At 43.2% G+C, this 17,255-nt stretch overlaps 1 protein-coding gene across 2 annotated transcripts in view; it reads right to left on the bottom strand.

Moving 5' to 3' along the window:
- Positions 1-8,562: 8,562 nt before the first annotated feature.
- The window catches only part of JARID2 (jumonji and AT-rich interaction domain containing 2), a 342,752-nt gene continuing 334,059 nt past the window's right edge, over positions 8,563-17,255 (bottom strand). For both annotated transcript variants that reach the window (XM_073631095.1, XM_073631094.1), the window contains exon 17: positions 8,563-11,067. In XM_073631095.1, the coding sequence (XP_073487196.1) occupies positions 10,867-11,067 (201 nt within the window). In that variant the 3' untranslated portion in view covers positions 8,563-10,866. The remainder of the gene's footprint in view (positions 11,068-17,255) is intronic.

Here is a 17,255-nt window from a genome sequence, read left to right as displayed (position 1 = left end):
GACTCTATCTTCTCCTCCCTCCCAGCATTGTGGGTGTCCTCCAACAAAGACATAACATCATTACATTCAGTAATTACATTCTTAACATCAGCTACACAAGCATTTGATATCGGCACATGCAAGAGGGCCTCCTCTCCTTCTGTAGGTGAAGAAGACCCCTGTACCTCCACTTCCCCCTCCCCCGCCCTCTGTCCATCCACAGGTTGCCCAGATATTACCCCAACATCTGTAAACAGTACCTTGGTAGGTCCAGAGAGTTCCATGGGAGCATCCTGGGTGCTTTTAGCAGGGGCATAGTAAGAAACAAGGGTACCTAAATCAGCACCCAACAACACCGCAGTGGGGATCTGCTCCGAGACTCCCACTTCTCTCATCCCACTTCCAGCACCCCAATCAAAGAAAACATAGGCACGGGGTACTCGTGAGCGGGTCCCCCTGACTCCGGTGAGGGTAAAAAAACTTTCCAGGGATGATGTCCCTTCTTTCTATCACCTCTGGTCTGAACAAAGTGACTTCAGCTCCTGTGTCCCGGAAACCAGTAACAATCCGGTGGCCCACGGTGACTGGCTGCAAGTTGGCGGTGGTTACCCGAGTTTTCCTGCGGACGAACCGCATGGAAGAAGGGTTGCTGGCCGGATGGCCAGGTGATGTCTTCTTCTTCTGCTCAGGGCACTGCGTCCTGAGATGTCCGGCTTCCCCACAGTTGTAGCATTTGTGTTTGTCAGTTAGGAAGGCCTTGGCTCCAGGAACTGCAGGTTCCGGCCGCTGAGGAACTGGGTTGGTAGGCGGAGGAGGGGTTGCCATGTACGATTTCCCTCCTTTCCAGCCATTCGGAGGAGCCTTGCGATGGTCAGATACCCGAGAGTGGATATAGGTATCTGCCAGTTCTGCTGCTGCTTTGGCAGAGGTTGGCTTTCGCTCCAACACAAACTGTCTGACGTCTGTAGGACAGATGTGCAAAAGTTGATCTTCAATCATAAGATCTTCCAGGGATTCAAAAGAATCAGCTTTCAAGCCTTTAGTCCACTGCCGGAATGTGGTGCGTAAGCGACTTACCACATCCATGTATGAGTCCCCAGGCCCCTTTTGCAAGGACCTAAAACGCTTCCGGTACACTTCCGGGGGTTAACTGAGACTTTTGGATGATTGCAGCCTTTAGGGCCTCATAATCGTCGCACTGCTCTTCTGACAGTTCGACATAAGCATCCAGGGCCTTGCCTCGTAGCCCTGGCCTCAGGTACTGGGCCCATTGTGCTGGGGGCAGATGGTATTGACGGCAAGTTTTTTCAAACGACAGTAGATACACGTCAATGTCACTGTCCTTTTCCATAACTGGAAATTTGGCTGCTGGGGTCACTGGCAGAGAGGCATCCCTGTGCTCTAGGGATCCGAGGTTCTGAGCCTGTCGCTGCTGCTGGAGCCTAGCCACCTCCAATTCTTGCCGACGATCAGCCTCCCTCAGCTCTGCGTTCCTCTCGCTCGGCCTGGCGTTCCAGAAACTGCAAGTACACCACAAGATCCGTCTCCCTGAGGTTTTGTAGAGTTTCTTGCATTTGAAGAGAGTCTATGATGGTTTCAGGCAATCTGCTGCTGGCCTGCTCTTGTGGTGGCTTGGAGGTAACAATCCGTGGTATTCCAGTGTCAGTCTCTGCTTGCCCATCTGGTGAGGCCGCCTCTGAACCACTGGGCTCTGGAGTAGCGGAAACCCTTTCTGGTCCAGTTTCCCCCAGGTTCTGGTCTGCACGAATATCAAACTCCTGTAAGGCATGTATCAAGCCTTCACGTTTTTTGCCACCGACGTCAATTCCTCTTCCTGTGCACTCAACAGTCAGTTCATTCTTGCTCATCCTTTTATATGCTGATAACCCAGACATGTTGCAAGCAGAAAAGATAGAACAGAAAGAAGAGATAGGAAGAAGGTGTAGGAAGGAACTGTTGCTGTATGTCTCTCTTGAACAAAAAAAAAATAAATAAAAAATATGCACCAGCTTGTCTCTAAGGACTGTTTCCACAAAGGTTACAATCCTTCAGTGCAGAGCTAATTCCTAACAATGCACTGAATGCTCTTAATGCGAAACTATCCCGCTACGCTGCCAGCCAATATGTGCCCTCCTCGCTAACTTGCAACGAAGGACCAGCCAACCTCACACCACGCTGTCACTTCCGTAACAATGCCACTCTCAGCTGCGCCCAGCACAAAGATTTTCCAGCACGCAAGACCACAATCTAGGTGCGAGCAGCCTGAGAGTGATTGTCACTGGGCTAATTACACAATTAACCATTTAACTGCCACCACCCCCGTTTAAAAGACCGAGCCGGGGGAGACTCGTAATTTTAGCAATACCAATTATAATTTTAGAATATGCGTCTGCCACACACACTGCCACCACAGACAGGTCTGCTCAGAGTCTTACTCTACAACAGTAGCGCCCTTCAAGAGGCAAGTTCATTTATAGCTTGCATTAAGAGCTTTAGAGACAAGGTTAACACTTTTCAACATAAGGGTTTATTATGAAAAGGTCAAAGTTGATGCAAATAAAACATTTACAGAAAATGTTTCAAAAAGATAAAGACAATATACAGCCACAGAGCAATAAGGTAGAATTGGGAAGGAAGAATACTTGCAATTAATGTCCGAGGGTTAATCAGAGTTCGATCGATGAGCTAGGTAATCGGTTCTCAACTTGGCAGATGTTTCTTCTTGGATGGCAAAAGGAGAACTGACCATTGTCTTGGCATCTCCTCTTTTCTGTCAAATCAAGGGGGGTGTTGACAGCGACCAGTGACCAATCATCTGGTCATCTTGTTTAGGGGTTGGTTGCTGGGAGGTGTCTACACTCATGACCACATCCCAGGTAGATTTTGTGATACATATTCATATATCTTCATCTATAGTGTTTACAGACTCCAAATATCCATATTATTATTCAGCGTGAGATTTCCTTCAAAACAAGTATAAACATGCTATGTCTATAATATATAGTCTGCTTAGGAGGAATAAGTGGTACCAGTGTATGACCTGACATAGGGGTGTCTGGATTATCTGAGGAAACTAAATATGTCCATATTATGGCTGTGCTATTACTAAGTCAGAAGTTATGAAACATTCTGAAATTTCATACTTATCCCACTGAGGTGTATTCAGACATTTTACAACCGGGGCCTGTTGGGTCTCTGAATGGAGAGGGTGACAGTTTTATGACAGGCCTGAACACTCTGCCCTTTCAACAAGCTGTTTTTTACTGACCTAGCCAGGTTCTGTTTTCTCTGTTGAGATAACCTTTTCTGTTGAACTTAAAAAGCTTTGAATTCCTAAGACAAGGGAGGAGGGAGTTCAGATTTCTCTGTAATGTTACATGGTTAGCCAAACTGTCATGGCTACTTCTACACAACATGGCAGCTAGCTACAGCTTTTCATGTTCAGTACGTGATATCGTTACAACCACTGCCTTGCTAAGGAAGCTGAGGGTAAAGGTGATGGACTGGCAAAGCATGTCTCCAGACCTAAACCCTATTGAGCATCTGTGGGGCACCCTCAAACGGAAGAGCGCAAGGTCACATCCACCAGCTCCATGATGTCATCATGGAGGAGTGGAAGAGGACTCCAGTGGGAACCTGTGAAGCTCTGGTGAACTCCATGCCCAAGACGGTTAAGGTAGTGCTGGAAAAAAAATGGTGGCCACACAAAATATTGACACTTTGGGCCCAATTCGGACTTTCACTTAGGGGTGTACTCACTTTTGTTGCCAGCGGTTTAGACATTAATGGCTGTGTGTTGATTTATTTTGAGGAGACAGCAAATTTACACTGTTATACAAGCTGTACACTCACTACTTTACATTGTAGCAAAGTGTCATTTCTTCAGTGTTGTCACATGAAAAGATAGAATAACATTTTTACAAAAATGTGAGGGGTATATTCACTTTTGTGAGATATATATATATATTTCCTGGACAGCCTACTATGGGTCAGCTCCGCACCCTCTGACCCCTCCAGGACCACCTCTTTTCTAGCCCATAAAGGGCGGCTGGCTGCCCACACCAGTGTTCTTTTTTCGTCCTCGCTCCGGACGCCTTTTAAAGTTTATTTTTATTTATTTATTTTTCTCTTCTCCATCCATCCATCCTGTCGGGTTCAGCCTCTCCGGATTCAGAAGACCCCCCCCATATAGGCTGTAAATCTCCTGAGGAGGTGGGTTCCCATGGTGCTGGGATTGTATGGTACAGTATAAATGACTGTGTATTACTGGCAAAGGTCACTGACAGTATAAATGACGGTAAATACCTTCGTTAGGCAGGTGCTGGCACTCTCTCCTTCCATGTTTTTGTGTGTTCATGGTTTGGCTCGCTGGGTCTTGTAGTTCACCTCCTCCACATGTACTCCTTTCAGGAAGCTCAGAGTTGTGCAGGTGAGGTCAGAGGTAGCTTCCTCTTTGGGTTGTCTAGCAAACACCAGAATGCTCACTGCCGATTGCGGTTTCTGTCCTCTAGGCTGATCTCAGTCTCCAGCTGGTCAATCTGCTTCACTGTTCTGCTCTGGTAAGCTTCCTTCCAGGTACTTTCTGCTGTATTACTTGTCTGTCAGAGTATTTTTATTATCCTGTACCTTCTAGGACTGGGGAATTATGCCTGCCTGCCTGCCTAGCTGCCTTAAGCACCGAAGATTTGGATGGAGACGTTTATTTTAATTGTATTTATTTATTTTTATTATTATAAATACCGGACTGGTGACCCCACAATAGGGTTAAAACTTTTTCGCAGAAGAGAGTTTAACAAGACTTGTGGCCACTCATTAAAATAAGAAAAGAGGTTTAACCTTAAACTACGTAGAGGGTTCTTTACTGTAAGAGCGGCAAGGATGTGGAATTCCCTTCCACAGGCGGTGGTCTCAGCGGGGAGCATTGATAGCTTCAAGAAACTATTAGATAAGCACCTGAATGACCGCAACATACAGGGATATACAATGTAATACTGACACATAATCACACACATAGGTTGGACTTGATGGACTTGTGTCTTTTTTCAACCTCACCTACTATGTAACTATGTAACTATTTATTTATTTAAAAGAGAGCACATCCTCTGTGTTTTACAGAGAGAAGGAACCACTGCGAGATAAACTCCCGCAAAGAGGTTCCAAATCAGCATGCCAGCCTCAAAAGAGTAAAGAAGGGACTAGACATGACAAATCGCAGAGTCGCATGCAGCTGGATAGATGCCTGTTGTCACAGCATTCCAGATCTCCCTCGCTCTTACCTCACTTTAGTCGCTCGGATCCCAGCCAAGAGAGGTCAAGACATCAGACGGCTCAGGACAATGATGCGAAAGCACGCCAGGTTAAATCCTACATTAAGCACGCAGTCAAGGAAGGGTTAAAGAGTGTTTCAAGGAATCCTTCTCATTCTGCTGTATCTTCACCATCTGCAGATTCAGATCATGTGTTTTCAGTGCGTTTTAACTCTGAAGTCGATAGCGATTCGTGCTCTGTCCAGGTCTTGGAACTTCCCCTTGGTGTATGTGTTCCCGCCGCTTCCATTGGCTCTCAAAATCCTGCTGAAGATTCAGCAAGAAAGGGTCACAGCAATAGTATTCCTACCTTACTGGCTCAGGGAGCGATGGTTCCCTCTGGCTTGGAGGATACAGTTGGGCTCACCAATCCCTCTGCCTCCTTGTCAAAATCACCTTCTGCAGAGTGGGGCCTGACACCCGAACTGCAGGAAGATAAAGTTGATGACATTATTACAGGATCGGCAGAACGAATGTAACCTATCACTGAATCTGGAATACTATGGAAAGGGGTTGGGACCTTGGATCTCCTTCAGTATCTAACATTTTGGAGTTTCTGCAGAGTAGTCTCCAAGGGTTAGCTTATAATTCCCTGAAGGGTCAAATCTCTGCCTTGTCGGCTATGTCGTGTACAAGATATGATCTACATCCGTTGGTAATCTGATTTTTTAGATGCAGCCATAGAAATCAGACCTCCATTGAAATCGTTTTTTCCAAAAGAGGACTTAACAATAGTCTTGGGAACATTGCTGGTTCCTCCGTTTGATCAAGCTTTCTCTTGTTCATTATTTCTTTTAACAGTTTTGTTTTTTACTAGCCGTGGTCTCGGCCAGAAGAGACTCCGAGTTGTGCGCCTTCTCATCTAAAGAACCATATAGTTTGGTGCTCCCAGACTAGGTAGTCCTTAGGCCGATACCGAGCTTTCTACCTAAGGTGGCCACATAATTTTGTATGAACTGGGAGGTCTTTCTCCCACCCTTTCCGGCGGATACAGCTGATGAGTGGAGTAGGTTAGACCTGGTCTCTTAGGTTTCAACCTACCTGAAATGGACTAAAAGCTTTGGCAAACAAGATCAGCTGTAGGTTTTCCCAATAGGGCCTAAAAAGGGTATGCCAGCTACATCCAGAGTTGGGTCTTCCTGGTTTGTCAAGACCATGCATATTGCATACAAAACGCTGGGCCTTCCTTCTCCCTCAGAGATCAAAGGGGTATGGCAGCATCCTGGGCATACGCAAAGGTTACCCCTGAGGTTGTTTGTGGAGCAGCAAGCTGGAGCGTGCCCAACACATTTTTTATTAGGCATTACAAGCTTAATATGGCTTGTCCGCCTGAGGAAACATTTGGCTCTACAGTATTAAGGCGGCTGTTGCCCATTAAAAATTTTGAGTAGCATTGCATTGAGGGTTTGGCTTATTTTTTGTCTTTCGTCCCTTCTTAATATTGCTTGGTACATCCCATAGTAGGCTGACATGGGGAGGTCCAGGAATAAGGAAAATTGTTGTCCATGCTTACCGTAATTTTCTTTTCCTGGATCCTCCCCATGTCAGCTGGAGGATTCTCACCCAGTTTTTCAGTTGCGAGGCGCGTTTTTTTTTTTTAACACTGGTGTGGGCAGCCAGCCGCCCTTTATGGGCTAGAAAAGAGGTGGTCCTTGAGGGGTCAGAGGGGGCGGAGCTGACCCATAGTAGGCTGACATGGGGAGGATCCAGGAAAGGAAAATTACGGTAAGTATGGACAACAATTTTCCTTAATATACACACACTGTATATATAGATCACATATCCTACATAGTATATGTATATAAAAACTAAGAATTTCAAAGAAATGCAAAAAGATATAGCTTATAAAGGGTGCCTTTTATGTCCTGTATGATATTTTATATAAAAAAAAACATGGTGCTATGTCTCCCTCCTGTCATATATGCCTTGTACAGCAGTCATGGCTTTAGAAAAATATTTCTACTCTTCAGGTAATCTTAGTTTCGACATAGGACAGGGGAGACGCACATATAGCATGCAGATTGGGTGATGTATATAGTGTTCTGAGTTTGTAGAGTCTTGAATCCAGGGTTTATTTTTGGCTTTCTTCATATTTTTTGTTGCAGCAGCATAAGGAACCCATCATTTCATGTAATGACAAGAAACATGCTGATAGAAGAGAAAGCAGAGTGCCATAGAGATGGGCTCATCACTGTGTTGCTTATTATTTCACAGTCACGTCACAGGCAGGAGGTGGGTCCAGGACAACCTGGACTCAGAGGAAGTGGGTGAATGTTGCTGACTACCAGGCTGAGGAAAGCAGCAGCAGAAAGAAGCACTCCAGGGGAAATCTCTGAATTGCAGATGAACTTTTGCTAAAGCAGATTTTGTTTTTCATCTTTTAGCCCTGGTTCACATTAGTACAATTTGACATGTCAAATCAGCGGCAATTGCACCGTCCTAATTGGTACGACGCTGCATTTGCGGCACTGCACCGATTTCAAAAAGTAGTTTCTGTACTACTATTTGCGATTTCAGGCTGTGATTTACATTGACATCTGTGAAGAAACCTGCACAGATGTCTCTGAAATTGTGGCTGAAATCGGGACTGACACGCGGGAGTGAAATCATTCCCGCAGGTCAGTGTGAACCTGGGCTTAATGGGCTATTCATTTTTGTTATTTTGTATCTGAAATTCTGCTTTGTATTGAAAGTTAGTGAAATACCTTCAATATAAACAGAAAGATAATCTTAATGATCATGGTAATGTGTGAGCAGTTTGTCAAAACGCCATACATCTGTCTTCTTAAAGAAGAAGTATAGACAAAGCTATTTTGGCTGTACTTCAGGAGTACAGCCAAATCACAGTAGGTGAACGAATTTGCACTCCTGTGACCTGTTTTCAGCTGACAACGGGCTAATGTCCACTATCAGTTGACATCACAGAGCTGGTCCAGGCTCTGAAAAGATCCACCCATATGCCTGGACCAGCAGCTGGCTCAGCCTCTCAAAGCCTGAGCCAGCCGCTCCCACCCCCCTCCACAGCCCAGGATTCCAGTGAGCACTGGAGGAGCAGAGCAGAGAGACGGAGACCGACAGTCCCTGGCTCTCTGCTCACTGAAGGCTGAGAAATGAGCGATCAGTGGTGTTTGATCGCTTAGTTCTCAGTCTTAGATGCGGCAGGGGACTGATGCTGCATCCACCCAGGTGAGTACTTCTCTTTTAACATGAAAGCCAACAAGAAATGCAAAAAAGACCCACATACATGAAACAAAAGGAGAACACTACACTCAAAGTATTCAAAGCATATTGTTTTTATCTGATTGCATTTACCGTAACAATAAAATAAAAATAATTTACAGACATGAAAATTCCCCGTATCAACAATGTAGAATTCTTAACCCCACCTAGAAAAAACAACAAACCATCCAAACCTGAAGGAGGAGTATAGGTGTGTCTAAAAAGAAACAAACAGATATCCAAAAAGTTTGTTTTATTTATTAATAAACCTTGTTGTACAAACCTGAAAAGTAAACAAAACTGGCAATAAACAACATGGAGTCTTTCCGTCACAAGGAAAGAGAGCAGAGCAGTGCTAATAAATTAAAGGTCAATCTGTAAGCTGTAGTCTTCAAAGTTTACCGTCAAAAGGGAAAAAGCACACAGCAAGGCCATAAAACTGGACAACCACATTTGAAAAAACACTTGACTCGGTTTATGTTATTGTTAAATATTCAAAAAACAGTTCAGTCTTCTGCAACGACAACCAACAAATTGTATTAAAGGACACTCTCCCAATAGTTACCACTGGCGAGTTCAGTGCAATATGGCTAGCTACTTTTTTTTTTCTTTTTTTTTCTGATTTCTATTCAATTGAGAAACAAAGAACAATTTAGTGAAAACATTTTCCCTTTTTTGTTTTTAGTCCCACACATACAACCAGAAAAAAAGGGGGTAAAAGGTTACGCCATTGTTTTTCATTTTAGTTGTTCAGTGATATAAGCAGCACTTATATATATATATGTTACAAGATTAACCCTGTAAGCATCCAAACCATCGGATGAAGAAACTGAAATGTAAGGCTTTTTCTTCATCTTTTTATTTTTCACCGACCCCTGTCCACCCCAATCCCCAAAAGAAGGCTCAAGTATTTCAAAAAATTTACAAGCATATGTACAAAGAAAAAAAGGTTTGTGATTTGTAAGTTTTCTCTTTTAAGCAAGACAAAGAGCGAACAAAGAAAACAAACAAAAAAAAAAAAGAGACAATGAGGAAATCAATTTTCACATTCACAAAAAAAGGGAAAAAAAAAAATCAGACCCTAGTGGCTCTTAAAAGGTGATCATTGAAGTGATTCCATCTCTAACACAGGGACCAGCACTGTACATAGCAGGAGCCTGTGAGGGAGAGGAGGGTTGAACACAGAACAAAATACAAATATATATATATATTATATTAATGCTGATTGTGTGATGTGTTGAGACAGCAGTGGAATGAAATGGAATGTTAGAAAGATTGCACATCTATGACATAGAAGCACTTCTGGCTTCAACAATATATATATTTATATATATATATATATATATATATACTTTAAATTTATTTTTCCTTTTCTTTTCCAAAGGATGCTATTGAAGTTTTTTTTTTTTAACATTTCATTTTTGATAAAGTAGCCAACAGCACCAAAAATAACAGAATGGATTCCTTTTGAAATCAGGCACAGTTTATAATCCCCTCAACCCTCCCAACCGGACCCACCCCCACCCCACCCCAACATGTGATTTTTCGCCAGACAGGCATTGCTTGAGTTCATTTTCCTCTTCTCCTTTAACAGATGCATAGAAATGTGCTGGTAACAGAGAAACTGCTTTCAAATCTCAGCATTATGCCTCTGGTTTTGTTTGTAGTCCATCATAAGCTGCCAAACTATCCTCCATTTTTTATGGTTTTTGTGTTTTTCATTACTACATTTTAAATCCTAGTTAAAAAAAAAAACAAAAAAAAAACAAAAAAAAACAACTCATCTTGCACATGACAGAATGAGAGTGCCAAGAAAGAGCGGGTTTGTTCAAGTTTCATTTTTCTTTTTTATAGAAAAAAATGCTCCCTTGACTGGATAAAGAAATACAATGGAAAAAAATGCACCTCAAACATGATAAAAATGTAAAAAGCCTTATTCACACAGTTGTCAAGGAAGGCTTGTGTTTTTTTTATTCAGTCTCAACAGGCTGCAGAGAACAAAAAGCTAAAATCAGAAACAGTTTTAGTTAGCCCCCTCAGACTGTCATAAAACAGTGACTAGACTGCAGAGTCAAAAGTTGAACTGCAGTGGCAAAAAAAAAAAAAAAAAAAAAAAAACACACATAAAATCAACAGTTTTTAATGCTAAAACAAAGTTACTTTTCTAAAAACCAGAAGAAAAAAAAAATCTTCTTAGAGCTAGTGCAAAGACAGCCTGCATTCTACAGCAAGTACTCCAAACTATGGTATAATTATAAAAAAAAAAATATATATATATATATATATATATATATATATATATATATATATATATTTATATATATATATATTTATATGATCAGAGAATCGAGGGTTGGCATCTTCATGATGAATATGAAGCACTTTTGGATAAACTGACAGATGACAGTCTAGATGATGGCACATCAAGTGTGGCTCTCTTCCTTGGTCCTCTTTTTGGTGTAGACTTGGTGAGACAGTTCTCAATGTTGTCGTTGTCGTCGTTGCTGCAATTGTTATCAGACGCCTTTCCACAGATCTGATTGACCAGACTAATTATTTGTTCCTGAAAAAATAAAAGCAAGGAAATATGTTCTACAAGAATTTTTCCACAATAAAAAAAAAAATAAATATGCACACATTATTTCTTCACATAATGGGAATGAGTATATCACCTGTAGCAGTGTAGCAGTGCAGCCTAGAAAGGATCCAAAATAATGCAATACTAACTCAATGAAATGTGTTTGCACCATCTAGTGGTTAACAGAATGAAAGTCCTGAAAATCATTAGGTAGATTTTCTAAACCCAGAAGGGAGATTTGTTATTATAGGTACCTATATAGCACCATCAATTTACACAGAGCTTTACATATTCATTATACATTCACATCAGCCCCTGCCCTCAAGGAGCTTACATACACATACTAGGGCAAATTTGGACAGGTGCCAATTAACCTACCAGCATGTCTTTGGGGTTTGAAAGGAAACCCAGAGGAATCCCACGCAGGTACAAGGAGAACATGCAGACTCCAGGCAGGGAGTGCTATGGTCAGGATTCGAACCAACGACCCTAGTGCTAACCACTTAGCCACTGAGGAAAATACTGTATGCAGCCTGTCATAACCAACCTCCTTCTGAATGCAGCTAATGCGTTTCGAGGCCCCCCACCTTCCTCAGAGCTAGGCCTAGCTCTGAGGAAGGGGGTGCTCCCTCGAAACGCGTTTGCTTTACCTAGTGTTCTGTGCATGTCCATGCACTGTGTTTATGGCCTTTTGTCAGTTGCATTTTGTGAGTACCCACATTTATACAAAAATTTCTTCTTATTAAATTATCTCTGGTAATGCACTAGGTGTACACGCTTTCCATTTCTGTTTTTCTTGTAGTTACTTTTGGATTACCCCATCTGAGGAAGGCAGCATCCACCTAGTTCTGGGATACCATATACTGTATATGTGTTTCTAGCATGTAGACTGAGGGGCAGGGTGGAGGGAGGGGGAATTCCTCCAACAGCCCTCCTTGCTGATAAGATGGTCTGCTGCTGGAAAGTTGAATACACCTGTGTGTCTCTTGTTACTGAATGTAGTTTACCCCGCCCTGTGTCATTATGCAAAGCAGGGGGGTTGTCCCCTGAGTGTATATCTCTTTGTGCCTGTGTTTGAATAAACAGTCTTATGTTTTCCACCCTACACTAATGTCCCCACAAGTGAATGGGTGGGCTAAGGGGTCTTGGATCGTGCTGGTACCAGACAAGGGAAGCGTATACAGTGGACAGACTCTTCTCGAGTACAGGAGTCCACGACAAGGCGTTTCCAGAGCTCACTAAGGTAAGCTGGGTTCCACAAGTCCCCCACCCAAAGTGACTCCCGTCAGTTTCCTTTAACCACTTGAGCCCCGGACCATTATGCTGCCTAAGGACCAGAGGTCTTTTTCCAATTTGGCACTGCGTCCCTTTAATTGCTAATTGCGCGGTCATGCAATGCTGTACCCAAACGAAATTTGCGTCCTTTTCTTCCCACAAATAGAGCTTTCTTTTGATGGTATTTGATCACCTCTGCAGTTTTTATTTTTTGCGCTATAAACGGAAAAAGACCGAAAATTTTGAAAAAAAATGATATTTTCTACTTTGTTATAAAAAAAATCCAATAAACTAAATTTTAGTCATACATTTAGGCCAAAATGTATTCGGCCACATGTCTTTGGTAAAAAAATGTCAATAAGCGTATATTTATTGGTTTGCGCAAAAGTTATAGCGTCTACAAACTAGGGTACATTTTCTGTAATTTACACAGCTTTTAGTTTATGACTGCCTATGTCATTTCTTGAGGTGCTAAAATGACAGGGCAGTACAAAACCCCCCCAAATGACCCCATTTTGGAAAGTAGACACCCCAAGGAAATTGCTGAGAGGCATGTTGAACCCATTGAATATTTATTTTTTTTGTCCCAAGTGATTGAATAATGACAAAAAAAAAAAAAATTTACAAAAAGTTGTCACTAAATGATATATTGCTCACACAGGCCATGGGCCTATGTGGAATTGCACCCCAAAATACATTCAGCTGCTTCTCCTGAGTATGGGGATACCACATGTGTGGGACTTTTTGGGAGCTTAGCCGCGTACGGGGCCCCGAAAACCAAGCACCGCCTTCAGGATTTCTAAGGGTGTAAATTTTTGATTTCACTCTTCACTGCCTATCACAGTTTCGGAGGCCATGGAATGCCCAGGTGGCACAAAACCCCCCCAAATGACCCCATTTTGGAAAGTAGACACCCCAAGCTATTTGCTGTGAGGCATATTGAGTCCATGGAATATTTTATATTTTGACACAAGTTGCGGGAAAGTGACACTTTTTTTTTTTTTTTTTGCACAAAGTTGTCACTAAATGATATATTGCTCACACAGGCCATGGGCCTATGTGGAATTGCACCCCAAAATACATTTAGCTGCTTCTCCTGAGTATGGGGATACCACATGTGTGGGACTTTTGGGAGCCTAGCCGCGTACGGGGCCCCGAAATCCAATCACCACCTTCAGGATTTCTAAGGGTGAAAATTTTTGATTTCACTCTTCACTGCCTATCACAGTTTCGGAGGCCATGGAATGCCCAGGTGGCACAAAACCCCCCCAAATGACCCCATTTTGGAAAGTAGACACCCCAAGCTATTTGCTGAGAGGCATGGTGAGTATTTTGCAGCTCTCATTTGTTTTTGAAAATGAAGAAAGACAAGAAAAAACATTTTTTTTTTCTTTTTTCAATTTTCAAAACTTTGTGACGAAAAGTGAGGTCTGCAAAATACTCACTATACCTCTCAGCAAATAGCTCTGGGTGTCTACTTTCCAAAATGGGGTCATTTGGGGGGGTTTTGTGCCACCTGGGCTTTCCATGGCCTCCGAAACTGTGATAGGCAGTGAAGAGTGAAATCAAAAATTCACGCCCTTAGAAAGCCTGAAGGCGGTGCTTGGTTTTCGGGGTCCAGTACGCGGCTAGGCTCCCAAAAAGTCTCACACATGTGGTATCCCCGTACTTAGGAGAAGCAGCAGAATGTATTTTGGGGTGTAATTTCACATATTCCCATGGCATGTTTGAGCAATATATCATTTAGTGACAACTTTGTGCAAAAAAAAAAAAAAAAAAATTTGTCTCTTTCCCGCAACTTGTGTCGCAATAAAAAATATTCCATGGACTCGACATGCCTCTCAGCAAATAGCTTGGGGTGTCTACTTTCCAAAATGGGGTCATTTGGGGGGGTTTTGAACTGTCCTGGCATTTTATGCACAACATTTAGAAGCTTATGTCACACATCACTCACTCTTCTAACCACTTGAAGACAAAGCCCTTTCTGACACTCATTGTTTACATGAAATAGTTATTTTTTTTTGCAAAAAAATTACTTTGAACCCCCAAACATTATATATTTTTTTAAAGCAAATGCCCTACAGATTAAAATGGTGGGTGTTTCATTTTTTTTTTTTCACACAGTATTTGCGCAGCGATTTTTCAAACGCATTTTTTGGGGAAAAAACACACTTTTTAAAATTTTAATGCACTAAAACACACTATATTGCCCAAATGTTTGATGAAATAAAAAAGATGATCTTAGGCCGAGTACATGGATACCAAACATGACATGCTTTAAAATTGCGCACAAACATGCAGTGGCAACAAAATAAATACATTTTTGAAAGCCTTTAAAAGCCTTTACAGGTTACCACTTTAGATTTACAGAGGAGGTCTACTGCAAAAATTACTGCCCTCGATCTGACCTTCGCGGCGATACCTCACATGCATGGTGCAATTGCTGTTTACGTTTGACGACAGACCGCCGCTTGCGTTCGCCTTAGCGCGAGAGCAGGGGCGACAGGGGTGCTTTTTTTTTTTTTTTTTTCTTTATTATTTTTTTGCTTTTTTATCTTATTTTTAAACTGTTCCTTTCATTTTATTTTTATTGTTATCTCGGGGAATGTAAATATCCCCTATGATAGGAATAGGTAGTGACAGGTACTCTTTTTTGAAAAAATTGGGGTCTATTAGACCCTAGATCTCTCCTCTGCCCTCAAAGCATCTGACCACACCAAGATCGGTGTGATAAAATGCTTCCCCAATTTCCCAATGGCGCTATTTACATCCGGCGAAATCTAAGTCATAAAATGCTCGTAGCTTCCGGTTTCTTAGGCCATAGAGATGTTTGGAGCCACTCTGGTCTCTGATCAGCTCTATGGTCAGCTGGCTGAATCACCGGCTGCATTCTCAGGTTCCCTGTTGAGACAGGAGAGCCAGAGAAAAACACGGAAGACGGTGGGGGGGGGGGCATTCCCTCCCACGGCTTGTAAAAGCAGTCTAGAGGCTAATTAGCCGCTAGGATTGCTTTTACATGAAAGCTGACCGCTGGCTGAAAAGAATGATACCAAGATGATACCTAAACCTGCAGGCATCATTCTGGTATAACCATTCAAAGTCGTGAATGGCGTACCTGAAGACAAAAAAATGGTTAACAATAAAGCACAGTAAACGGTAAAGTATAAAAAATTGCATACCTGAAAAGCAAACATGATAAAACATAATAACAATAAAACATTGCAGAATAGAATACAGTAAAAAAGAGCAGAACAATAGAGAGAGAGAATAGAGGACAGGAGGGACAATAATAGTGGGTGTCACGCCTATATCCGCGCTTGCTGCAGACACAACATCTTTTTTGGGGGGGTTCGTTGGGTAGGGGTACTCGGGAGGACATAAAGAAAATGCCTCTCATGCAGCCGACTGCACTTGGTTGGGGATGTGAATGGGGGAAGTACGGGCGCTGCAGAAGCGGTGGGTTCCCAATTAGGATTGGCGAATGCAGCAGGAAGGGCATTATGGGCACGACGGGCCTGTGCTTGTCTTCTTGGTGGCAGCAGGACACTACTTGTGCTTGCCACCTCACCAGCTTGAACTGCATTTATGGGACTCGCCACGTCACCAAGTGTTACTGCAGTGCTGGTTTGACTACGACCGGGGTGTACTAGGCCGCTGGCGCTTGCCAGTTCAATAAAAAGCTACCAAAAAAACTGTTAGCGATCGCAGGGATCAGGCCTGACTCTGCAAACGCTGCAGTTATGCGTTAAGTGTTTTGTAAGTGACAGTGATCGATCGATACTGCACTTGGGTGGGCTGGGCTGGGCCGGGCGGAGGGGCAAAATGCAGGTGCTAGCAGGTATCTGGGCTGATCCCGCTAACACTGCGTTTTTGGGAACCCTAAACTGCTGGGGACGCCAGTATAGATCTGATCGGATCAGATATTGATCCGTTCAGATACTATACCTCTAAGGGAGGCGTATGCTGCGTGCGTGGGTGTTAGCAGTACTGGCGCTAATCTGACGCTGCTTGGGGCTGGTGCTTGCCACTTCACCAAAATACTACCAAAAAAACTGTTAGCGATCGCAGGGATCAGGCCTGACTCTGCGAACGCTGCAGTTATGCGTTTAGTGTTTTGTAAGTGACAGTGATCGATCGATACTGCACTTGGGTGGGCTGGGCGGAGGGGCAAAACGCAGGTGCTAGCAGGTATCTGGGCTGATCCCGCTAACACTGCGTTTCTGGGAACCCTAAACTGCTGGGGACGCTAGTATAGATCTGATCGGATCAGATATTGATCCGATCAGATACTATACCACTAAGGGAGGCGTATGCTGCGTGCGTGGGTGTTAGCGGTACTGGCGCTAATCTGACGCTGCCTGGGGCGACGCATATCACCGCCGAGCGATCAGGGGGCTAAACCTTTATTTGGTAATAAACGGCGGGTGCCCTGACACTATAAAAAATAAACAAACTAACCAGCGTCACCCGTAACAGTTATACGGTGATCAGTGGTGAAAGGGTTAACTAGGGGGCCATCAAGGGGTTAAAACATTTATTCGGTAGTATATGGGGGTCCCTGTCGCTATAAAACGCTGACGGCGAACCTAAATATTTAGGTCCCTAACTAGCGTCACCAGCGACACTAATACAGCGATCAGAAAAATGATCGCTTAGCGACACTGGTGACAGGGGGTGATCAAGCGGTTAAAACTTTATTAGGGGGGGTTAGGGGGGTATCCTAGACCTAAAGGGGGCTAATACTCACTGTCCCAACACTGTAACTGTCACAAACTGACACCAATGCAGTAATCAGAAAAAAAAAAAAAAAAAAACTGCTGGTGTCAGTTTGTGACGGGGGTGTGATTGGGGGGGATCGGGGGGCGATCGGGGGGGGGGATCGGGGTGTTTTGTGTGCC

The sequence above is a fragment of the Aquarana catesbeiana genome, linkage group LG05 (assembly GCF_042186555.1).
Source record: "Aquarana catesbeiana isolate 2022-GZ linkage group LG05, ASM4218655v1, whole genome shotgun sequence".
Taxonomy (NCBI): Eukaryota; Metazoa; Chordata; class Amphibia; order Anura; family Ranidae; genus Aquarana; species Aquarana catesbeiana.
This window is presented reverse-complemented; position numbering and strand designations above follow the sequence as displayed.